Raw genomic sequence first — 26,028 nt, 5'->3', positions numbered from 1 at the left:
GTAACATAAACTAAAGGTCTATTACAATTGATTTGGCACACAAGTGCACTAAAATCAAATCCTAAATGATTGAACCTTGACCCCGTTGTTACATCAACGGAGACCCCCCAAAACACACGCAGGCCTCGATATTTTTTATGTATTGGGAAACCGATCTGGCTGAGTAGAGGTTAAACTGATTACACTTTTGGATGGGATGTATTTATGACACAATCTGTTCGCAATGTATAAGAGGGACCAGAAAGAGGGGGTGGGACACGGCTCTTCGGGTTTCAGATGGCTATTAGACGTTGAGGAAATAGCCCAACTCAAAATATTGCATTCCTAGCAAATGTAATTAGGGTGTACGACGCGTGGAAAATGTGCTTTGATACTCGCTTACCACGATGGAAGTGAAGTAGCTGGAGTGGTTTGACCTTATGGATCGTAAATTGGAGTACTGCATAATATTGTATTTTGGATTAGGCATGGTATTGTTTTGTATGCAGGGTTGTATCCACTTTCTGTTCCAGGTGATGTCAGTGCTGAAAAATAACATTGGAGCTCAAAGTATATCCTGTATATTAGCTGTGTAACAAAAAAACTGATACTCTAAAGCTAACGGTTCCTTTAAACTCAGTCAAATTATTCCACTTTAAGATACAGTATTGGATAAATCTCGCTTTTTATCAGACAAGCTATCATAGCAGTGCGGTAGATTCCCGGGATACAGTGACCCTGCCTTACGAAGTCTTCACTTTGCGGTACGGATTTAGATATTTTCCCATTCGTCATTATTTGCGTCAAAAAGCTGATATACTATTGGCTGAATTACCTCCCACAATGCCTTTCTCTCGATTCAGTTCCGAATTTTGCGCTTCATAAAGACATTGCGAGTTGGCAATGTAATACTGTGATATTTGTACTGTTTTTCATTTTCTATGGGTCCGATTGGGCGATTAAAGCAAGTACTTCTAAGTATTTGGAAGTGGAAGTTTTTAAGCTTAATTTATTTTTTAATCCGTCATTGCCATCCCTCCCTTGCATCCACCCGCTATTTCACTCGACCAGTTTGAGTCACATAAAAGACTTTGTTATTTCAATGTTAAGTAGTGATGTGTCAGGGGCTCAGAAATAGCTTTACATTCCACAACTCTTTTATTAAAATAGGTAACAAAAAGCAGGAAACAAGTAAAGTATGTTAAAATGAAATAAAAAAATACCCCAAAAAATACAAAATTAAAAAAGTACGACAAAAAAGCAAATACATGTAAATCAAAAAAATAATATGTACTTCAAATAAGTATAATTATCTGCCAATGAGAAGTAATTTAAGAAAAAAAATCAATAAACACTGTAAAAAACCCTTTGTCAAGCAGTGGTTAAGGGGGTGATAAAAACATTTGACCAGGGGTACTCAAAAAGAAAAAAAGGACACACAGGTATAAAGCCCAAACTATTTAGTGGACCTTTTGCAGCTACTTTAACAGTATACTAAAATATATACATGTTTATATGTTTATTTTGTTGCATTCAAAGCACCTCCAGACGACAGAGATTCCGAACACACAATGGACAAGGACAATGAGTAGGAGGATCTTCTCGGTATTGCTCGACCATCATTCGCTACAAAGTAAACATCATTTGATAACGATGAAATTGAGAGAATGAAAGAAGTGTAAAAAGAGACAGTGGGATAAGGAGTGAACCTTGGGGCACACTCAAACGTGATGTTCTTTCTGCTTGATGCAAATGTATTAAGTTGAAAATATTAATTTGAAAACACCTCAATACAATGAAATAATACTTGGCCTGAGTGATACGTTTGATTAACACTGGTCCTGTAAGAGGAGCCATGTTACTGGAAAACCGAATGACAAAGAGCTGAGCGCAAATACCTGCTAACTAGACCAAATTTGGGGAAACGACTCTTTGAATGCGGAACATATTTTGCCTCGAGCCAGAAAAAAAACGAGGCGCCCAAACTGATCTCAAGCCCAAAACTGTCTTGCGTAAAATATTATCATTCAGTCCTATCCTCGGTCAGGCTGTACATTTTTTAAAAAAATACTACGTGGAAGTAATTGTAAAAACAGCTGCTTAACTGATCCTGTTTCCATCCACCAAAAGCGCCAAACAAATCCATCACCGCACACCGCAGCCTTCCCTTATATCACTCACAGCATGTTATTTTATTCGAAGAAATCAGCAACAAGGCAAATAAAGTACACACACTGTAAATAAAGTCCATCATGTGGTTTAGGTTTTTTCGGGAAGGGGATTTTGAGGTTTAGCTCCAGCGAGAAGAACAATATCAACGTCTGGGACAATGTCAGGGCTACTTCTTACCGGATCTCTTTTTAATATTTATGCAGACGTGAAGGGGGTGTGTGGAAAAAAATGCAATAACGTAAAAACAACAAGTGAATTAGGCACGAAACACAACAGGATATTGCGGAGGGATTAAGTTGTTTCCTTCTCACCAGTCTTGCGCTGCGTCACGGCCCGAGGCCCGCTTTAATTGGAGCCCTGACGTGACTTCGACATTGAGGTGGACTTTGCGGTGACAAAACTTAGCGTTTGTTTTTACTACAGGGGTTTTATGAATTTATTGTTGAGAGCTGCAGGGGGACAATTTCTTATTGTACTCATGAGTTTTAGGGCAAAAAAAAGAAATGCATGAGTCTTACAGTGTTTAAAAGGGACACGGTGTATTTTAGGCCTCCTAGTGGTAAATGACAGAAATGTTAAAAAAACAATATGTCATGATTACTGATGTGACTCAGCTGTGCCCGCTCATTTGGCGCCAACCGCCGCGGGTTCTGATTAGCTCCCGGTCACTATTTGAACCCGGTCCTGTCAATCCCCTGTTGTCAGTCCGTCTGCAAACCTCAGTGTATACTAGGCAAGCCTTTTTTAGACCCACATGTCCCGTTTTTGCTCCTGGCTGTCTCCGGCTACGACCTGTTTTCATCCTGACCACGTCTGCTGACCCGTCCCGGCTTTTTTTTGTCCTTGACTACGTCTACTCTCCTATTCTGGCTTACGACTCATTTCCGACCCCGACCACGCCTTGCTCTCCCAGTCCCGGCTACCGATCAGTTTTTTCGTCCCTGACACCGCCATTGCTCGCTATGGAAGATCCACTTCCGTGGTCGGATCACAATCCGAGTACGAGAGCGACTTGCTTCCCGCGTCCAAAGAGCATCGGATCGCGGGCGCTGCCCTTCTTCTTTCTTTTAATAAACTTGTGAGAAAACGTTACGCGATTGGGTCTACCCTGTGTGCTGGTTGTGACACAATATCGATTTAAATAATAAGTCAAGTCAAGTCATGTTTATTTGTGACACCCTTGATCACAAGGAGTCTCAAAGGGCTGCACAGACCTAAGATTATTGCAAACCACACACTATTATTACACCATCCCCTGATCTAAAACCTACATAAGGGCAAGGAAAAACTCAAAAACCTCAACAGGAGGAAAATGAAGAAACCATATTTATTTGTACAGCCCTTTGTCACAAAATGTCATTAAGGGCTGCACAGACCACCCTTACAACATCCCCTGGTCTTCCATGAGGGCAACCTTATTTATGTACTTGACTTTAGTTTAGACAATACATTTTAATCATCAACGTATATTACTTAATTTTACTTCATTCTTTTATTTGGATTTAAATAATATTTCATTGAATAAACCAACTTTATTTCAATAATTTAATTCAGTAATTGGTTAAAGGCAACTGTTTTTTTTTTGTCCTTTCTCCCGCTCCTGTTCATATGAACCAACATATCAACATGCAAATCTGAAATTCTCGTAAATTTGTATTTATTTCACATAACATGAGGCTCACCCAGAGGGAGCTGACATGAATGACCACCATCTTGTTGCTACGGGTACCCCCATAAATCCAAGACTGTGAAAGCCGGCGCAAGAAAATGAGAACAAAAAATGGTGTGCTTTGGACACTCTGATGCTCCGTGGTTTGTGTTGCTTCTTGTGCTTTGTAGCTCTCGCTTTAGGTTACACTACAACAATACTGCGACATCTAGTGATCAGATATTACACAATGAACTTTAATCACGGGATTGCAGAGCAGTAGCGGCGGCAGTAGCTCAGGAGGTAGAGCGCTCGTCTTGGGATCAAGGGATCCCAGTTCGAATCCCGGCTGTGTTACATGTCGAAGTGTCCTTGGGTAAGACACTGAACCCCTATTACCCCCAATAAGCAGGTTAGCGCCTTAAATGGCTGCAAGGCCGCTATTGGGAAATGTGGAGCACATTGTAAAGCGCTTTGGGAAGTCATTGACTTGAAAAGCGCCATATAAATGCAGATCATTTCATTTCATCTCATTTCAAAGCACAGAATATGATGTTAGATTTGATTTCAATTATTTTCAGGTGAGTTTAGTGAGAAAAAGTGGGAAAAGTCCATTAACTTGATTTTTGTTTAAACGCGTATAATTCATATATTAAGATATACAGCATGAATACTTAAATGTGAGTGAAAAAAATACATTTCCACATAACGTTTTGTGACTTTAAATGAGGAAAAAATATTTTTCTTAAACTTCAACTTGACTTTTATTTTTATGGTGAAGACATTGTGTTCGACATAGAGTAGGACATTAAACACAAACTTATTTATTAATTTCTTTGTTAATACATTTATTTATCATTAATTAATTGTTTAATTTTTGTTGAGTACAATACTGAAAGCTAAATGGCAAAAATATACCTCTACAGATTGATTTTGCAGTAAATAACATTTATTTTTTGAAAATCTGTTAAATTGGTCCTAAAAATATTTGAAATGATGTTATTTGGTCAGTTCACTAATCTATTTATTTTTCTAATTGGGGGGAAAAAATAACCCGTGAGCTCAAAGGTGCTCGATAATTGTATATGAATGCTGAAAATAAAAATTCGATGTTTTTTTAATCAAAAATGCTAATTAAAAATAATGAAAATAGAAAACAAAAAAGTTTTAATTATTTATATTCACTATCTATAGTAATACTAAAAATTAATTTTCGACCGACATCTTTTAAATCAGTCGATTTAGCAAAATAGATTTATAAATAATTTAATTCATATAAATAGTGTTGGGCGGCACGGCGGCGTAGTGGTTAGCGCGTCCCCGACAGAGTTCTGAGCTCATGAGATCGTATCCTCCTGTGGAGAGTTTGCATGTTGTCCCTGTGCCTCCGGGCACTCTAATTTTCTCCCACATTCCAAAATCATGCATGTCAAGTTAATTGGCCGGTCAAAATTGTCCCTAGGTGTGAATGAGCGGGCGAATTGTCTGTACCTGTGTGCCCTGACTGGCTGGCAACGAGTTCAGGGTGTCCCCTGCCCACTGCCCGGAGATGGCTGGGATGGGCTCCAGCACCCCCGCGACCCTACTGAGGGTAAGCGGTGCAGATAATGGATGGATGGATAAACAATGTTAGATATTATTTACTCTGTGTTTGTCATGTGTCAAAAAGGCCTTTTTGCGCTCAGATATATTTGTCATGTACTGCAAGAGAATTCTCTCACAAGACAGGATATCAGAATGTTCTCATTTGTCATCCCGAAAATCACGTTACGAGTCACAAATTCTCTGGAAGGAGCTTTGCTATAATTTGTATTTCTTCTCGTAACGGCATCTATTGAAAATATTAGCCGACGGGCCCGAGCGGGGTCGGGCATGAGTTGTGCCCTGTGATAATGACCACTTCTCCTGCCAAAACGCAGCATGCCACAAGACGGAGAACAAGAAACAGAGAGAAACGGACACTTGAAATATGTTTAAAGGGAAGCGCGCTGTTATGTTTGGCCAGAATTCTATGTTTCATAAGGGTCCCAAAGAATCTGCTGCTGGAAAGATCATAGAGGAGATCAGTCCACCTTTTTTTCCCTCCCTCCCTCCATCCTTAAAGAGAATGTCTGATCTATTTCCTCTATAATAATTGCTCACATTCTTCAATGTCTTGCACCATTTTATGACTAAATACAAAAAAAGGATGGCGACTGGACTAAAATGTATTTTCACCAGCTCACGTGAGTCAGTATCAACTTAAGGTGCATTCCCCTATTGCCTTGAAAAGTTGTGGTTTTCTTTTGAACTTGAGTAGATGTTTTACGGTTTGGAATGCATATTGGTTCAAAGCCCACTTTTCTTTTTTGTACTTATGGTAGAAAGCTTGCTGACAATGTGGACATTTTTGGCAGAATGTTAGGATTTGGCAGACCCCCACTTAGCAACATGGATACAATTACATAAAAATAAGTCTCAATTATTTTTCTGTAATGGACTGGACATTTCAAAAACAACCAGCTAAGTATATAATGTGACAAAAAATTGAGTACTGCGAATTCATTTTCTATAGCTAGCCGTTGTTTTGGACTCCACTGTTGAAAGGCAAATAAAGGCAGTCACTGGATAGTCAAGCAAAAATTGTGTATTTTTAGTGTTTTGTAGTGGTAGAAAAACTTTATTCATTAAATAAAATTTTAATTGGTATAATGATACGAAATACATAAACAATTTCATGCGGATAACCTCTTGTATGATCCCATCTGAAGGTTTCTCATTTTCCTCATACAGACGCTTCACTACTTGCGACCATTCAACGGTAGATACGAACATTTTTTTCGGGACATCATAAAATACTTGGACATTGCTGTAAGTTAGATTTTGCAATGTGCACTTTTTACCGAGTACAGGACATCAATGTACTGCTTCTTTCCGCCGCTACCAACGTGTGGCGCTGAGAGGGAAATCCGGCCTCCTCTTCCTAGTTCGTGTGTTAACATACTAATGTATACTGTAAAAACTTTGACATTTTTATTGAATGAATGAATGAATGAATGAATGAAAACTTTATTTCGAACATTAAAATAAAAACAGGACATATATATATCTTGTGCATCCATTCAATATGGTTGGTGTAAAGCAGGGGTGTCAAACTAATTTTAACTCGGGAGAGAGAGAGAAATAAATACAAGTACAGTGTCTGTGAGAGGCACCTGGCTTTGGCAACATCAAGTTGACATATTTCAGCCTGCAGCTTGTTTTTCTCTTGCGCTTCTCTAAGTGTTGTCTCGCGGGCCTGATTTGGCCCGCGGGCCGCCTGTTTGACACATGTGGTGTAAAGTGTAAAGAAGAGGCGAGCTGTTTTGAAATAAAAGTGGAATAAGAAAGCTTGATACAGTTAAGAAAATGCTTGGATAGCTTTTTTCAGCCACTTTTTACCACGGAGGAGGAAGTTGCCTGACTCTTGAAGCCCATCTTCCACACGTTAAACTTAACTTTATTTATCTTTATGGAGAATATTATTTTATGAAATGTTTATTTTTTAGTACAAAACAATACAGGTTACGTATACAAGTCTTAAACATACATATATATATAAACCTTAAACATACAAAATATAGCACTGAAGCAACTTACGAACAAATTGTACTTACGAGCGATCGTCTGCCCGCAAACAGATTTCAGATGAGGGGATGTTGAAATTTTGGCCTTAATCACTTTTTGGCCTTAATCACTTTTTGTGATTAAGGGCTTGACAAATAAATGAGACTTGACATTGCATTTTTGAAACTACTCGTGTGTTATTTTGCATTTTTTTTTTACATAGCATGAGCCTCACCTAAAGAAAACTGACGTAATTGTCCTACATCTTGCATCTACGGAAACCCAGAAAAGACCACAACAACAAACGCTTAGCATTAGCTTAGCATCAGGATAGCATTATTTTGGCATTAGCCGTGAACTTTCAAGGTAGCTAAAAACTAAAAATGGAAACAAACTAACACTGCACAAATATTGATCATACTACAAAATAGCAAGTATGGGTCTGTCATATTATCTTGCCAAGCAAGTACAAAATTTGGACTGGAAAAGCTTAAAATGAAGCAGGTGCTGTCGTAATTTCGCAGCCTCTTCAATCATTTGAATTCGTTTTCCGGGACATGAAGTCAACAACTTCTGATGTTAACTCAGGGTTAAAACCGTGAACTGAGCAAGGTAAGGGCAAACGTTACCAACTATCCCTCCATTGCTAGCTACTCCAGACTACTATATTTCTGGCTGTTTGGCTTGGATTAGGGGCCAATTCACTTAATACTTGTGGGACAGCTAAACGCGTAAAGCCTCCATTTAAAAAGATCAAGTCCAGGCATTGTTTGGTTATGTTCACCATGTGTGTTGGCTTTTCAGGATCTGAATCCATTCTCCCAAAACACAGCGCTTGTGAAAATAAACATGGCTTGGCCCTACACAAATTGTGGACTAATTGTGTATTTGGACTAAATCATTCTTCAAGTCGGAGGGCTTTTTCCATTTGGTAAGGGGTGGAGGGGACTGACAGCTTGACATTGATCAGTGTGTTGACTTGTGGAATTTGAGCTTTACCTGTAACGCACACGACTACAGAGTAGTGCTACTCGAGCAGCGGCTCTCACCTCTTCATGTGGAAAAATAACATGTGCTCTTAACGTTTTCCAGTAAAAATACACAGAAATTGTAATGATCGCTATTGTAAATGAAAACTAAAATCCTTCTTTAAATAGGGTAGTTATGATGAACAAGGTTGGTGATTGAAGCGTTTTTGTGACACACTGCACAAAGGGTATTGAGAATTATATTTAATAAGAAAATCTATTTTACGCCTGTAGAAGGTCATCATATTTTTTGCTGGCAGTGATAACAAGGTGCTTTAAAGCGTCTACCCTAACACAACCCTTTTGATTTTGTTTGTAATTCTTTCAGTGACATGCAATTACAGTGACCATCGAGGCACTCTAATGTGCCCGAACCAGCGGAGCAGCTGGAAGATACTGTGGAGGGGAACCTAGCCTAGCTAAGCCCCTCATTCTATCAACATAAAACTGATTATTAGAACGATGGCCCATTAGAACGTCAGTTGTAGTTGAAACCACAGAAACCGAGACCAAGATGTTATTTAGACCACAGAGTACCAAGACCAAGACAAGGCTGGGATTTTTAGAGGTTCACACCAAGATAAGACTGGAGTTTTTTTAAACTGAGACAGAGAATTTTGAAGTTAAGAAATACATTTCTTTCATAGAATTTGCAAAATAAACAAACTATGTTGTTTTTGAAATGAAACAATGAAACTAATCTTAATCGTGGGTGGTGAGGCACTGCAGGTGACCCACGGAAGGCAATGCAAGACCTGCATCACATAATTGTGGTAATGGACTCTTATCCATCGCGTTTGACTAAAAACCCCAGATCTGGAGTTTTCAGAGAATGAAATAAAATGGGGGAAATGTGAATTTGGTTCCTAGATGAGACAAAGAACCAGAAAAAAAAATTTAGAGACCAAGACCAGCCTCAAGACTCTACCTACGTAAAATGAAATGTTAACGAATGTACTGATTTGTGTTTTCTTTATTTTGACTTTTTTCTTGATTTGATGTGAATGTATTACCTGCAACAAGAGGGGCTTCATATTATATTTCCTTTTTTTACAGGCACTCACCATACACTTGTTGGGTTTCTCGCCAGAGTGCACTCTCATATGGATGAGTAGCTTGTAACGGGCGTTGAAGGGCTTGTAGCGCCGGATGCACCCAGCCCAGAAGCAAGTGAAGTCCTCGCCTTTGCGCTGGTCGATGTGGACCTTTTCAATGTGCCTCACCAGCTCCTCCTGTTGCTCGTAGGCGGCGCTGCAGTCGATCCAGCGACACGACTGCTTATCACAACGAAATGCGCCGACTTCCTCGCTCTCCGTGGCAGCTTTGGACCCTCCGGTCGAGGGCGACTTGAGCCCCGGTGAGGAAGTTGCCGCGGATTGATGCATAAGGCTATTTAGAATGCCTCCCCCTGCGTATTGGTGCAAGTGGTAAGGAGGCGGCATAGCACCACGAGGGTTCTGATGGAAGTGACGGGGGTGCCCGTTGCGACCACTTATGGGATGGTGGTAGCGCTGTTGCACAAGTTCATCGTCACTGGGGGGTAAGTCGTCTAAAGGCTCCTGCTTGAGGGTGGCCCCCGATCTTTGGCTCATGTTCAGCAGAGACCTGGTTCCAGTCGCCGAACTTTGGTTCCTGTCCAAGACAGCTCCGGTTCCATACCCCGTTCTTTGGCTCCTGTCCACAAGGCCGGCTGTGTCATTCGCCATTTGTAGCGTCCCTGACATCAGCATGAATAACCCTAACCCATCCGAGCCACCTCCTGCGTTTTCCAAGGGGGCCCCTGTGGCCCCGCGACCTAGCTGCATGGAGTCCTGCTCCTCACACTGGCCTTGACTTTGCTCAAGTTCTACCGACTCAGACGAAGAGGAAGATGAGGAGGACAGGGACAGCAGGCAGTTGGCAGGTGATTTGGAAAGATGACAGCTCTCCTTTTGTGTTGTCTGCAGTGGGCTTCGGTGCTGTGGGGGCTTGCGGGGGGCTTCCCGAGAGCAGTTGGTGCCCGGTGAGGATTTTGATGATGAAGAGGATGAGGGAAAAGAGAACCTGCTGCTGTTGGTGTGACCGGGCGAGAGATCAGCGCTGAAACCGTTGACACGAGCAATCATTGACATCTGCGAAGAGGCACAGACGATGGCGGTGCTTGTCGCGGACGGAGAGTTTGCGGTGGCGACGCTTCCAGTCCGAACGGCAGACTGCGAGACTGGAGAAAGGCGGTGTCTTTTCAGACCACCAGTGCCCAGTAGACGCGCCGACTGACGGGAGTTGGTTGGGGACGGAGCTAACGGGGAGGAGCCGTCTTCATTATTAAAAGGTTGCGACGTGTCTGCTGATGCTCTGTTGCTAGCTACGTGCATGCTATCGCTGCTTTTGTTGCCAGCGTGTGCCACTTCGTCCTTGGACATCCTCAAAACCCTCCCGGCCCCCGAATCTTGAAAGCCGGCTTGGACCCCAGGCACCATACTGGAGACAGTGTATCCCATCACGTCCTCTTCTTTGATGGAATACGGTAAAGCCGACGAATGCCCGTTGGCTCCGCTGCAGCTCAGAACCGGTGAGGCCCCGGGAAGGGTCCTCGGAAAAGTGGATGACCTGCAGACAAAAAACAGACAATACAAAGAGAGGAACATGAGCTCCATCAGCTTAGCAACTGTTGACAGACACAGACTGGTCCATCCTCCCATACACTGCTATCTAAACGAAATACAATTTCTGGTATCTGGAGTTTAATGAAGTATTTAGTAATATTTCAAAGAAAATTTACTTATTTCAAATGAATTTATAAACAGAAATCTTCACTTTGTATACATTTTTTAAGATAGGCGTTCTTGTTCTTACAGATGAAACCGAAGAAAGGTATATAAACTGAGTGGTTAAAGACAATTGCAGCTGAGAAGTAATTCAGATCTTTTGAAAACAGAAACAGGGAACAATGACAATGTCAGCAACAGATCGAAAAAACGAACAAAGCTTTGTCTGTTGAATGGCTTTCCTTAGATCATTATTTTGTGGCAAATGTGCCACATATTATGTAAGACTAAAAACAACGGTCTGGTGTACAAATGTTCCCTTGTTTGATTTGAATTACTTCTTATTTTTCAGGAGATGTGTGTCTTTTGAATTATGATCCAAATAATTTAGCACTGTTTTGCTAGCCTCTTAGCTATAGAAAGGCAAATGTTTTGATGGATGTGTAAGCTAGTCCATTCATTTTTTTTGGGTGAGGGAGGGAGGTTCTAAATACCAGATGTAAAATATCCATCCATCCATCCATTAGCTGCACCGCTTATTTTCAGTAGGGTCGCGGGGGTGCTGGATCCCATCCAAGCTATCTTCGGGCAGTGGGCAGAGGAGACCCTGAACTGGTTGCCAGCCAGTCGCAGGGCGCACAGGGACAGACAATTCGCTCGCTCATCCACACCTAGGGACAATTTGGAACAGCCAATTAACCTGACATGCATGCTTTTGGAATGTGGGAGGAAACCGGAGTGCCCAGAGGAAACCCACGCAAGCACGGGGAGAACATGCAAACTCCACAAAAATGGTTCGATCTCGTGACCTCAGAACTGTGCGGCACACACGCTAGCCACTGCGCCGCCGTGCTGCCCCCACATGTAAAATATGATTCTTAAAAATACTGCAAACATTAATACTTCCAAAGTGAAACTTCCAAAATAATTTAATATCATAGCTAGCAATCTATCAATGGTCTGGTGTAGAAATGACTCTATAATGTGTGTCTTAAGAATTATGAGCTCAATTAATTTAGCATTGTTTTCATTTATCTAAGGTAAGGCAAACATTTTGATAAACTTGTAAGATACCCCATTTAATGGTTAAGCCAGCCAGGGAGCTCCTTAATGACAAGATGTAAAATGTAATGTGAAAAAAATACTCAGTATAATCAAAAATCCTTCCAAAGTAAAACTCCCAAAATGATTCCAAAGTCGTGTTAGGTGGCAGTCTTTCTAGCTCCGAAACAACTAATTCAAGAGCAGATTGATTTATTATTTTATTACTATTTATTTGAATTGTGCTTTTGTCTTTTAATGAAAACAGACTGAAAAAAATGGGTTAAACTAGTGTTCAACAGTACAAAAAAATAAAAAAGGAACTACAAAATGTAAATAAAAAATGTCCAGCAGAGGGTAATTGTTTTGCCCCGTGTCATTTTGACCCGATGATGTCTTAATTCCCTGTCAAAAAGCGCAAATATTTCTTCGATGGATTTAACCAGTAATGCGAGCCTATAAACGGGCATTGATGAGAACGGTGGATTGCGGCCGAGATGGGAAGGCCGCCGGCTTGAGTGTCAGTCAGACATGCTTTGATGGCACAATAGAAGTTAGACCCAAATCATCTTCAGGGATAAATGAGTAGTCACCTATTTTCAGTGGCGTAATTGCAGTCTCGCAAGCTTTTGACCACTACAATGCTGTGCATTATCGTGGGAATCATTGCCGAGCTGAATGGGGGACCCTACTTGGGTTTCCCCATGCGTCGCTCTGATCCCCGACATAATAATTCCTGTCATTTGGCTCATTATGGATTTTGTGCACTAGTCCTGAGTGATGTGAGAAGATCTTTCATTTTTTTCCAGTCTGTTTCTCTATGAAAATCATCTTTGTTTATCACCCCCACAACTCCTTAAGCGATGACGTGCAGTGAGGTTTGTGTCTGTTGAGGCACAGTCAGATTTACAAAAGAATGAACCTACATCAACCTCATGAAAGAAATATATGAACTGTAGCATAGAAAACACAACATTACATTAACTTTCTTTGACTTATAAATGACGTCTATGCACTGTTCCTTTTGAATGAAAGCAATAGATTGGCCTCTCTATCGCCCTCTGCAACGAGGTGAAAGAACTGTGTGCCTTACTCTGCATCTGGAAATGCTCACCACAGTAATAAAAGTGTTCCTCTTGGATAAAACCCTTAATAGATTGGCAATTCTCTATTATGAAAAAAAAATCTATAAGGCGAAAAAAAACAATACTGGATTACTTGACTAGCTGTTCGCTTGCCAATACTATAACTAAATCTATTGTTCGGGACAGAGGTGTGCATCAAATTAGAATCATTGATGTCATTATCACCCTGTGCCATGAGGAAATATAATCCTGTGTCTCACTGTCATACAAGCCAACCTTTTCACATTAAAAAGTGATAAAAGTTATCGTGCACTCTATTTTTTTACACATAAACCTCAACGCATCTCCAAAATATTGAAAAAAATAAAATGATACATGTGCCAGAAGCGGAAGTGGCAAACCAACACCAAAACTGAAATCTAATGCATTCATTTAAGTGGTTTATTCATGCACAAAGACTAAAAAAAAGAGCAGCCGTCGAAAAAAATACTAGCCGAGTCAATATTTTTTGTTGTTGTTTGCATTTAAAAATGCGGTGGATTTTAATTTTATTATAATCGATCGGAGTTTTTAAGGAGAGAAAAACAGTAGTCCAACGCATAAAGCATAGCTTGGGTAGGTATGAACTGTGCATTGCAGATGCTCAGTACATACTATTTCTATTAATGATATTAATGATATCATGTGAAAATTCAGCGATTTTGAAATAGAAAACTCAGTAAAAATTGTGGCGTTAAATGAGAAAGCACTTTAATATTAAATGAATCTAAACATTTACTCGTTTTCTGCAGTTCATGGGTACTAGATACGATAAGCAAAATTGGTGGAGAAGCGAGTTTACCTGGCGTCCTGGCGAGGGCTATCCTGCAGAAGGAGATCGGGCGCAGGACTGTCACACTGGAGGCTCTGTGGGTAAAGGCCCCCAGGGTGACCCCCCAAGGGCAGCGGCAAGCTCTGCCCACATGGCATCATGGTGCCCCCCGTGTCACCATCTTTTTCCAAGCCGTAAGTGTTACCTGCAAGCAATGAGATCACGACATTGTCTATTGAAATCACATCCAACACAAACAATACAACCGTAATGTCCGGAGTATAAGCCACATCTGACTATAAGCCGCACCCAGTACATCTTTTAATAGAATAAATTCTTTTGTACATACATAAGCCACAGTTGCCCATGAGCACAGTGGAAAAACTTCGACCATTGGCTCCTCTGTGCCTTCACCCAACCTTCAAGAATGAACTTAGGGCCATCTGCTTTTGCTACTCCTGAAAGCGTGTTACCGTATGTTAAACTTCTTCTACTATGGTGTTTATTGGCCGTTGTGACTTGCATCTTCCTCTATACCACCTGTCCAGGGCCATTGCTGGCCATTTGGGTGCCACAAATGCTTTATGTTGTAATTTAGCTCTGTTAAAATAATATTTTACATAAACAACAAATTAATTCGTACTCATCTTACCAATCCAAAACTTTCACTGACAGTCTGACACCAACAGTGAAAGCACGCATCCTAGTGAGACTTTTCACTATCTGCCCAAACTTTTCACTGTCCGTGTTTGATCTTTTTTTCCTCTTTATCTATATTATTGTTATTTTTTTTTTTCAATTTTGTTGTATTCTGGTGTTTTATTTTGTGATGAATACTTGATTAAACCACAATCAAACTCAGTTTTGTTCCCAGTGTTTTTTTTTTTTTTTCAAATAATATATGTTTTGGTATTAAAGGCAGTTGCGCGAGACTCACATGTAATAGGCCAGTGCGCCATATGAGCCAATGAAAAATACATCGAACCAAGGAGAGTGCGCCCTTTAAAACAGTGCGCCAAATGGATGTGGAAAAACGGTACAATAATCATCTTTTTTATTTTAGCATTGACTACCGGCAAGTGACGTGTGAACTTCATCTCGTTTCTTCTTTTTTTTTCTCCGCTCCAGACTGTTTTGTTGCTGTTTCGAGACCATGTTCGCACAGGCGTTCACCAAATTACGAGGCATAATCGAACATACCGCTGGGAGGGGAGGGGGAGGGGGGCACCGTGAGACTGGAGGGCACAAGGCAAATTCAGCCCTTTTCTCGAGAAATTTGGTTTATGCTGCTTTTGTATTGTTTGACCATATTCGCACATATTATCAACATTATTAACACTTAACACTTTTTTTCACGACCTTGATTTCTTTTGGTGCCCTGCTTGGCCCTTGATGCCATACGCAGTGCGCGTTGTGTGCGTTTGTGGGGCTACGGCCCTGCACCTGTCTTACTTTGACCCTTTGAGCTTTCTGACGGCCGTTAGAAACAATACATACATAACCTGCAATTTTGCATAAGCCGCAGGGTCGAAATAGTGTGACAAAAGTTGCAGCTTGTAGTCCCGAAATTACGGGACTTTTTTTGTTTGTTTGGATCGTTAGAAAAGATCCACAGTGTACAAAACCTTTTTAGGATTAATTATAATTGCTAGTATACACAGTGGGATGCTAAAACATGTTCGACTGGTTAGAAATTGGAACCTTAGTTGGGTGATTCTGGTGTAAAATGTTTAAAATTATGCAATCATCTTGTCAATTTCTTACAGTTCTTTATTTTAGGCCGTTTGTCCTGATGGAAAATTATATATTTATTTGGTATTCTATAAATAGCCTTTGGGAATAAATAACCCCAATAATGATAATGATTTGTCATAGCTTCTTATTGAATTGGACTTCTATGGACTTTTTGGAAAATTGTACAGGCTCGTCGGTGCTGTCATTTACTTTCTTGACAAATTTCAATATATTACCTATGTTTTAGACTGCCATATTTTCCACATTCGTAGATTATTCTAAGGCACCTAAAATGATTAAGAGATGGTTATTCCATCAAACCCCCCAAAACTGAGCCTTGCCATAATGAAGTAAATCAGATTTCACATTTATGTCATTATTAGGCCATTGCCATCATTTCAAGTTGGATAACGATGAAACAAGCAAAGACAAAACAGTAATTGAAAGTCATTTGAAAAGCCCTGCAAATTAATTCTGAAATCGCTAGCAAAAGGTATTTGATCTAGGTAGGGAAAAAACTAGTTGACAGAGGGATGTCAAAGTGAAACAATAATAAAAATTGGTATCGGTGCAACTGGAGGAAACTCAAATGTACATGCTGAAAAAGCAATTCAGCCAAGAGTAATGTTATAAGTCATTTTGTAAAAATAACGCCACAACACGATCCCGTACACACTCTTTAGGTAAATTGTTCTCTCTAAATGATCGATGGCGGGATTTTTGCACCGATCATTAATAACTTCTATATGTGAATGCCATCTGTAAATAATCAGGGACTGCGGACGTTCGCCAATACATTTTTCCACTCTAGCGTATTTCGATCTTCATTTACGGCGACGCATCATCGCATCGGTCAAGTTAGACGATTTTGCGGACAAAACGTGATTAGCGCACTGTCAGTGCTGGAGCGAACGTGACAAAAACACAATGAGGAAATGTTTATAGAAGGTAAGCTAATATCCCCATGCCACCACTTGGACGAGTGCACAACACGTGTCCCCCGTAGCCGCTTGCCTAACTCAATTTCACAACAGCATTTTCTTCTCCAGATGTCACCGACCTTGTTGGTGCAAAGCCAGGTAATTTTCAAGTACCTTCCTCAAGGCTTCCAGTAAAGCGGAAGGAATCTTAGCTCACAGAATATGTTGGAATAAGAATTGTATTTATTGTCATGGATAAAACTGTGGTAAACAAGGTTTAAAACGAAATTAGATGTTACACTCCAGGATAAACACCTAATAAACGCTTAAAAGAGAAAAACAAGATACATATGTCAGGATAAATAGGAAACAATATTTGCAGGTTGGTGCTCGGAGACGACAAAGTCTCAATGGAACCATAACAATAGAAAAATAAGAAAGTAGTGCAATACTTAGCAGAAACAAAATTGTGATAATAAGTCGACAAAGAAATACCCAGTTCCCATACAAAGGCAGGATATAAATCTTGATAAAACAGTCGTATGTATGTTCTAGCTCTCTCCTGCTCTCTTACTCGACTTTACGTCATTTGGTTACTTAATTCTGGGTACTGATTTTTGTCTCACACTGTTGGCACTTGTCTTGATTTGTGTCTTTCCTTTATTAGTCCGTATGTCCTTTTGTTCCTTGCTATTTTGTTGTCTTCCATATCACGTCCCGAGCACTCGTGTCTCGGCCTTTTGTTATTCTCCTGTACCGAACTCTTGCCTGCCCTTACGGATCACGACTACCGCCTGATGAACTCTTGGACTGTCGCTTTCGCTGTTTAGGTTTACTGGAACACTGACTCCTCGCCTGCCAATTGAATCACAGTTGTTGCCTCGCTACCTGCTTTCCCATGTACTGCACACTACCCATATAAAAGACAACGTTTACATATTTTTTTGTGTTTCTGCGCACCATCACGAGTGGTTTCTTGACAGTCATAGGTAAGACTGGGTTAAAAATAGCGAGTATTTGCTCATTATATCAATTTTTCTGCATAATATTGAAAAAAATGGGGTGGCAACATCAAGTAATAGACTGGTGCCTACTTTGCCACGAGCCAAAAACAGGCCAGGAGCTGCCAACAGTGGAGAAATGTGTCAAGAGTTGAGTCCTCAGTGGTGCACCGACAACCAAGGCGCCTAAGGGCTCCGTGAACCCTCAATCTGATATTTATTCACGATAACAATATTTGAATACGTTGTTGTATTTTTGAATTAACTTAACCTTTCGTATTTATGTTTATTTTATTTAGTAAACTATAATCATAAAGCGGGCAGCACGGCGGCGCAGTGGTTAGCGCGTGTGCGGCACAGTTCTGAGGTCATGGGAGCCTCCTGCGTGGGTTCAAATCCAGCTACCAGCCTTCCTGTGCAGAGTTTGTGTGTTCTCCCCATGCTTGTGTGGGTTTCCTGCGCGCACTCCGGTTTTTCTTCCCACATTCCAAAGACATGCATTTCAGGTGGATTGGCCGGTCCAAATTGTCCCTAGGTATGAATGAGCGAGCAAGTTGTCTGTCCCTGTGTGCCCTGCGATTGGCTGGCAACGAGTTCAGGGTGTCCCCTGCCCACTGCCGGATGATTGCTGGGATGGGCACCAGCACCCCCGCGTCCCTACAGAGGTTAAGCGGTGCAGCTAATGAGATGAGACGAGATAATCATAAAGCATGTTTTTAACAAAAAAAAAACAATAATTTTACCATATATTCCTGTCACATCATTTTGGTATTGAATATGCTGATGATGTTTCGAATTTACTTTTCTAAAATTGTCCTTTTACAAAACAAACAAAATTGATTTAAGAACACTCTTCTTCTGTTTTTGATTTGTCCTATGCGACTACCGACCTCTCACCACTGGTGAGGCTTGAACTACTCATGTTAACCTGAGGCGGATTAGTTAATGATCTGTCCATTTTTATGGCCACTGTTCACTAATGACGACAACATTTACTTTTAATTCATTATTTCATCACCAATAATTCCTCAAATTTCACTACTTAACTCCATGTGTAAGTGACTCGCCACCTCGAGCCTCTATGAGAAGAAAGGGAAAAACCGAATTGGGACGCAACTCATTTGACAAAGGCAGATGGGAGGTATGCAAGAAACTATTCAAAATCTAAAATTTAAAAGGAAGAGAAAAATAATTTTGAAGTAAGGCAAGGCTTTGTTAACTACACTCCAGGAATAGCAGAAAATGCTAAGCTAAACAAAAGATCAATTTCGAGTTCAGTAGACATTCATGATAAGAATGATTTTGAACTTACAAGGAGAACAGGGGAGGACCCAACTCTCAGATAAGAAATTCCAACCTGTTTTAAAATGTCCTCGTCTAAATGCTTTCTTTTAATTAAATCTCCTAGGTTAATCAAAAAGCAAATATCCCCTAAATGGCGTGGGAATCAAACAACAATAACAAGATTGGCTGACAGTGACAGTGATGTAAACAGTGCATAAAAGTCAGACTAGTGATCTGGCCTCCTATGCAATTCCTTTGCAGGTTTTCCAATATTAAAACATGATTTGGGCAGAACATAATTTTATGATTTTGTATTGGTTTTCAATCATCAAAAACACAAAATCTTTTTACAAAGACAACAAAATGTGTGTTTGGGGTGGCTTGATTTTTCTGATTGGTTGCCTGAGCAAAACTTGATACGTGCATCTTCAAAATACATATGCAGCGATGACACATTGCATAATCAGAATCCGTTGGCATTTTTTTGCTTTGTATAATTTTGCAAAGTACTTAAAAAAATATTTATTGCAAACTTCCAAACTGTAGTCTCTATCTTAATAATCCTGTAATCAATAATGGGATCTTAGCCAAATAACCTGCGGTTTCTACATTGGCTTTCTCTGAGCATGCAACAAAAATAAATCGTACAATACTTTTGGTGTAAACGAACAATTTAACAAACAGACGCTGATGAAAAGATTTCCTCCTTGGCACAAGTCAAAACAGATGGCGAATTAGAGTAAATGTTTAGGAAGGAAAAGCAGGAGATGTTTGGAAATCGGACTTGTTCTTTTTGTTTTTTTTATCTTGGCACAGTTGACAAAAGGAGGAGAAAGAAAACAAGAGGCCTTTGTGAGGCGCGAGTCACACTTGGCCACAAAAACACCAGGCCATTTCACCGTGATGCGGGTCGCCGCGTCACAAAGCTAACGCGAGAAATACAAACAGTGCACAATCGTCCAGGGGATGCTAGCGGCGGCCCTGCTTTCACTCAGAGGCCATCGTCTGTTTTACAGCACCGACACCTTCTTGGGATTAAAAAACAGAAGTCCGGATACGCAGCTGCTTGAGTCAGGTTGACAAAAAACGTTTTTGAGCACAAATGGAAAATAAATGCATTCTCAAGGAGCAATATTTCTCCAATAAAATGAGAGGGGAAAAATGATACTTTATTAGATAATTTATTTAGGGGTGTAGTATCACTGTAAAACCCTATTGAGCAAAAATGTGGAAGTTATAGGTGTTTCTTTTCTCATTTTACTACAGATTTGATTCGCTTTCCCAGGTAAATGAGACTAATAATACTTCCATCCATCTATTATCTGCACCGCTTATCCACACCATGGTCATGGCTGTGCCGGAGCCAATCCCAGCTAACTTCGGGCAGTGGGCAGAAGACACCCTGAACTGGTTGCCAATCAGTCACAGGGCACACAGAGACGGACAACTCACTCGCTCATTCACACCTAGGGACAATTTCGACTGGCCAATTAACCTGACATGCACGTTTTTGGAATGTGGGAGGATATCAGAATGCTCGGAAGAAACTCATGCAAGCACGGGGAGAACATGCAAACTCCATGCAGGAAGGTTTGATCTCATGACCTCAGAACTGTGCCGCGCACGCGTTAACTACTGCGCCGCCGTGCTGCCTAACTAACAATACTTAAATTGAACAAAATTGGGTTGATGGAAAGAAGTGTTTCTTCCAGTGACTTAAGGAAAGGTAGGTGTCCGGTCAGTCAGATTTACAAATAAATCTTTTTCATCACTTGAATGGCAGAGCAGAAAAGCAATATACAAACTGTAGCATAAAAAAATAGTTTTATTGTCTTACTTTAACTCCTAAAGGAAATCTATGTGCTGCTTCTATTGAATAAAAGTATCAATTGATATGAAAACCTCTCTTATGAAAATAAATCCATTAAACGAGAAAACAATTACATGATGGATTGATTTGTTGGTAATTTTATTGTTTGTGGCAGTGCAGATAATGAATGGATGGAGAATAAAAAAAAAACAATTAGATTAATTTCAACTGCAAGCAGGCTAACCTCAATTACATGAGGCCCAAAATGGAATGAGAATGGAAGGTAGTTGTTCACATGGTGGCGCTGCAAAATTCTGGAAAAAGTTGAACTTATTTCTGTTGAACACTTTTATGCACAACAGTCTCAAAACGTGATGTTTTGATATCGGTGTGATGCGATTGCTTCGTCGATTTGGTCGGAGGGACCCTTGATTTACGTTTCTCATATTTGCTGTCGTAAAAGTCAGCTTGCGTGGACGCGACTCGTGTTTGGCGATGAGGGTCCTGACCGCCCCCGCTGTGCGACATTCCGCCCGAGCTGATTTATGACCTTGTTCACAGGATTGGTTTTATGCTCGTGGAACAGGGCCCCAGAAAATTCACTCGAGGCCTGAATTATCCGTGCTAGTTGAGCGTTCTGTGGTCCGACTAGTGCCAACGATACAAAAAATGAAAAATGAAATGAAAAATATACTTCTGCACACCTTTTGAATGTATATTGTGCTGTTCCCGGTGTAAGTAGAATACTAACATGCCGAATTTCAACACAATATTTATTGCACTACTGTTACCACGCACCGCTACCCAGATATTTTTTGCCTATCTGGCTATTCCTTTTAATCTTATTTTTCTCTTTTAAGTCTTTATTTTGTCTTTATCCTGGTGTGTCATGTCTAATATCATTGCAAACAATATTCACTACGTATGTATCAATGTCAATAAAGACAATTCTAATTCAATAAACATGGCCAAAATATTTCTTCCAGCGCAAAAAAAAAACCCTTGCCTCATTTTTTAAAATGTTTGTTGTCCCAAACAAACAAAAAATATAATCAAAATACCCAAAATAATCGGAATTATTCTTCGTTAAGAAAATAAAAATGGCAAAAAAATACACCAATGTGGCTTGTTATAGGTCTTATATTTCTTATTTTAGTAGGAAGAAATTTTACAAATCGAGTTTAGTCTTTTTTGTATATTGGACACCTGCAAAGAAGAATGCATAGGATCCCAGTTTCTACTCTTGTGCCTTGCTATTGTTCGCTGTTTTGACTGTTATGCACGTTTGCATATTTGTCACTTGCATCCAATCATGCTGTTCTTTGTTTCCAACACCCTTCAGGGCGGATCTGTATTTGTAACGTAATATATTTTCAAAAAAAAAAAAACGGCTCAAAGAAGAGATTATAGAAGATGTTGGAATTTCTCATCTGATGGTTTGGTCTTCTCCTGTTCTCCTTGCAAGTTCAAAATCCATTGATGTCTTCTCTCCTTGTTTTGAGTGTTCAGTAAATTATGAAATAATCAAAAATATTGTAAAAAATCATTGCCATGTCAGATGATGGCTAATTTCATCCGTGTTACTTTTCTTACTCTAGTAAAATAAACCTCAAAAACGTCAGCATGAGGAAAAGGAAGAAACCTTGAGAAAGACACGCACATGAGGTGATCCCCTTCCAGGATAGATAGATAGATAGATAGATAGATAGATAGATAGATAGATAGATAGATAGATAGATAGATAGATAGATAGATAGATAGATAGATAGATAGATAGATAGATAGATAGATAGATAGATAGATAGATAGATAGATAGATAGATAGATAGATAGATAGATAGATAGATAGATAGATAGATAGATAGATAGATAGATAGATAGATAGATAGACAGACAGACAGACAGACAGATAGATAGATAGATAGATAGATAGATAGATAGATAGATAGATAGATAGATAGATAGATAGATAGATAGATAGAGAGAGAGAGAGAGAGAGAGAAAGAGAGAGAGAGAGAGAGAGAGATAGATAGATAGATAGATAGATAGATAGATAGATAGATAGATAGATAGATAGATAGATAGATAGATAGATAGATAGATAGATAGATAGATAGATAGATAGATAGATAGATAGATAGACACTTTATTCATCCCCACAGGGAAATTCACATTTCCAGCAGCAACCCTGAGCTGAGAACAATACATCATACATGGACTTTCCCCCTCATATCTTTCAGATCTGATTTCCCCCTATGTCCCAGCCCGAAGCCTTCGTTCCGAGAGCGCCGGTCTCCTGGTGATCCCAAGAGCCAAGAAGTGTTCCGCTGGTTCGAGAGCGTTCTCCATCCGGGCACCGGTGTTGTGGAATGCTCTTCCCCCTGAGATCCGAACTGCAACCTCAGTGGAAATGTTTAAATCTAAGCTTAAAACTCACTTCTACTCTATAGCATACGAATAACCTAAACTTCTTATATGTAATAACTTGTGAAGCCCTTAGAGACTATTTGTGATTAAGGGCTATACAAATAAAAATGACTTGACTTGACTTGACTTGACAAGAAGTGTCATTATTGTTTTTAGATCCTCAAACCTATCCCAATATCACAGAAAGAAAAACCCAAGAAACTACAAAGTGTAGCCCCGGAACACCGATTCCACCCACCAAGTCAAAGAAAATAAATAAATCAAGACCTATCTTGAGCAATGCGAAACAGTAATTGCTCCCTGAACCTAATGGCAAGTTGACCCACCTTTGGCAGTGATAACAGAAATAAAACATCTACAATAATTGCTAATGAGTCTTTCACAACGCTGTGAAGGAATTTTGGCCCACTCTTTTTTTCAAAGTTGTTTCAAATCTGCAATATTGTTGGGTTTTCTAGCATGAACTGCCTGATTAACATCACACCCCAGCATCTCAATTGGCTTTTAATCACGATTTTGACTTGGCCGCTCCAGGACCTTTATTTTGTTTTTTAAAGACATTCAGAGGTGGACTTGCTGGTGTGCTTTTGAGCACCTGAGTTCTAGGGCACAAACTGAAGGCCAGAAGTTCGCCTTCAGGATCTTCTCGTAAAAACCAGAAGAGGATAAAGAATGTATGTTTGCGTGATAAATATTTGATTTCAGAAATCCATCAGTCTAAGCTTAATACGCTCACCAACGTGTCTTGCTTTGTTTGGCATACATGTGATAAAATCAATAAATAATATAGTATTGCTATCAATCCACACTTCTTCATTCAAGGGTCATTTTCAGCAAGGAGTATCGGTTATATTACAAACACTAACCGTTTTTTTCTTGGCATCTACAATTAGTTAGTGAACTTTCTAGTGTTCTTCTGCGTTTCTTGTGCGTAGAAATTTGCAACACCAGTGCGAGAGCCAGATCAGGGATGAAAATTGCATACAGACAGTGGAGGAAAACAGAGGCAGGACACTGTCAAGAAACACCTGGTGCAAATTCAGCACACATGTCTTGGCCCATCTACCCACACAGCTACTGATGTCAGCATCACTAAGAAAGACGGAAAAAAAGAAGGTGTCTGTTGTTTTCAACTATCATGCACCCCACCACTCCACAATTACACAAAGAACAAAAACACAAAAGGAGGCGAGAAACAGCCACTGTTGATGACTCTGATATTCTAATAACATCCCTCCATCTTAATAGGCATCTTCCTTTGTGTAAATGGCTACACGTGTTGCCCACTCTCGCTTCCTCTGTGGCGTGATTGCGCACAGGAGGCAGCACTTGCACTGAGAAGCAAGCCCGGACTTATGTTGAATTCAGAACAATCAATATTCATGGTTCTCAAATCCCTACCTGGATCGTCGGGGCACCAATGAGGACGCAACTCTGGACAGCTTTCTTCACTGCTGGGGTTGTGGCAAAGTTGGCACTAGTCCATTTCTTGATGTTGTCGGCCCAGTTCTTTTTGGGTCTTTTTATCTTCCTTCTCCTTGAACTGTGCCTTTAAGAATGATTTCTAACAGTCCTGATAATGTTGTGACAGGACCGTAACACTGCAGTTTCCTGACAACAGTTCTTCGCAGGGCCAATGTGCCCTCTAATGGTGTTGCGCACCATTTTGTTTGTCACATGAGCTAAGTGGGTGATACCTAGAAGTTTCCTGGAGCATCACAACTCCATGGCCTGGATTTTCTTTTCCAGTTTTGCTGCGAGTCCATTTCTAACACGCGTAGAGGAAGATGAAAGTAAAGCGCTCGCATGAGTCTGATCTTTGATTTCACTGCTATGAACTTGTTCTTGTTCTGACCAAGTCACAGCTTAACAAGCAACCAGAGAAACTTGCTGAGCTGGCGTCCAAGTCTGATCAAGCCAGCGGCAAAACAGGTGGGACCCACCCAGCTACCTCAAAGAAAGCCTCCAGCCACTAACAACCAACTACGGCTTCAACACCCTGCATCCCGTGGTCCTCTTCCTGACCGAGTCTCCAGCCTTGAGGATTTCTCACCACTGTACCGCCAAGGACATCAAGACTGGGCTTTCACCTTCATTGAACCATAACCACTGTCCATCTCATGGTACTAGGTATTGGTGTGACGTTAAGAGGGGATTCCATTAAATTACAATAAAGTAATATTTAATCCAATGTTGGTGCCAGTTCAGATTCCAACTTCGATCTTTCTTTGTTTTATTTTCTTATTCTTGTCTTTCGTTTCTTTTGTAATTATTAATAAAAGAAAACTTCATAAATCCAAGAGTGTGTGTGTCTTGATTAAAGTGTATTGAACTATCAAAAACGGTAAAAAGAATTCACTTATAGTTATGTGTAGCCAACCCTTCAGAATAACTGAAACGGTCTCTCATAGGTTTTTCTAATGCAATGATCTAAAATGTATGTTGTGCTCCAAAAAGGCTCGAGGAGTTTAAAAAAAGGATCAACTCACCTCTTAAATGTAGTTGGTCAATTATATAATCTGGGTGGGCTCTAGCTCTGTAAACTATCTAGGAAGCATAGTGACCGCAAGATTTTAGCGTCTCGTTACATTGAAAATAAATTAATCAATTAAATTGGACTCTTAGGAAAGTAAGAAGAGCGCAACGGAATTGTGCTCACCAGGAGGTGCTTCGTGGGATTATTATCGGGTTCCAGAAGCGACTCTGGCAGCATTTCGAAAAGGCAAGAGCGGTGCTGCTTACGGCTAAGCTAATGA

The 26,028-nt window shown here is 40.2% G+C and overlaps 1 protein-coding gene across 2 annotated transcripts in view; it reads right to left on the bottom strand.

Annotated features, from left to right (window-relative positions):
- The window catches only part of glis1b (GLIS family zinc finger 1b), a 148,665-nt gene that overhangs the window by 71,082 nt on the left and 51,555 nt on the right, over window positions 1–26,028 (bottom strand). For both annotated transcript variants that reach the window (XM_088349368.1, XM_088349369.1), the window contains exons 2-3: window positions 14,127–14,301; window positions 9,477–11,001 (exon numbers count right to left, since the gene is read on the bottom strand). In XM_088349368.1, the coding sequence (XP_088205494.1) occupies window positions 9,477–11,001; window positions 14,127–14,301 (1,700 nt within the window). The remainder of the gene's footprint in view (window positions 1–9,476; window positions 11,002–14,126; window positions 14,302–26,028) is intronic.

The sequence above is a fragment of the Urocampus carinirostris genome, chromosome 12 (assembly GCF_059441175.1).
Source record: "Urocampus carinirostris isolate Australia breed hairy pipefish chromosome 12, RoL_Ucar_1.0, whole genome shotgun sequence".
NCBI classification, from domain to species: Eukaryota; Metazoa; Chordata; class Actinopteri; order Syngnathiformes; family Syngnathidae; genus Urocampus; species Urocampus carinirostris.
This window is presented reverse-complemented; position numbering and strand designations above follow the sequence as displayed.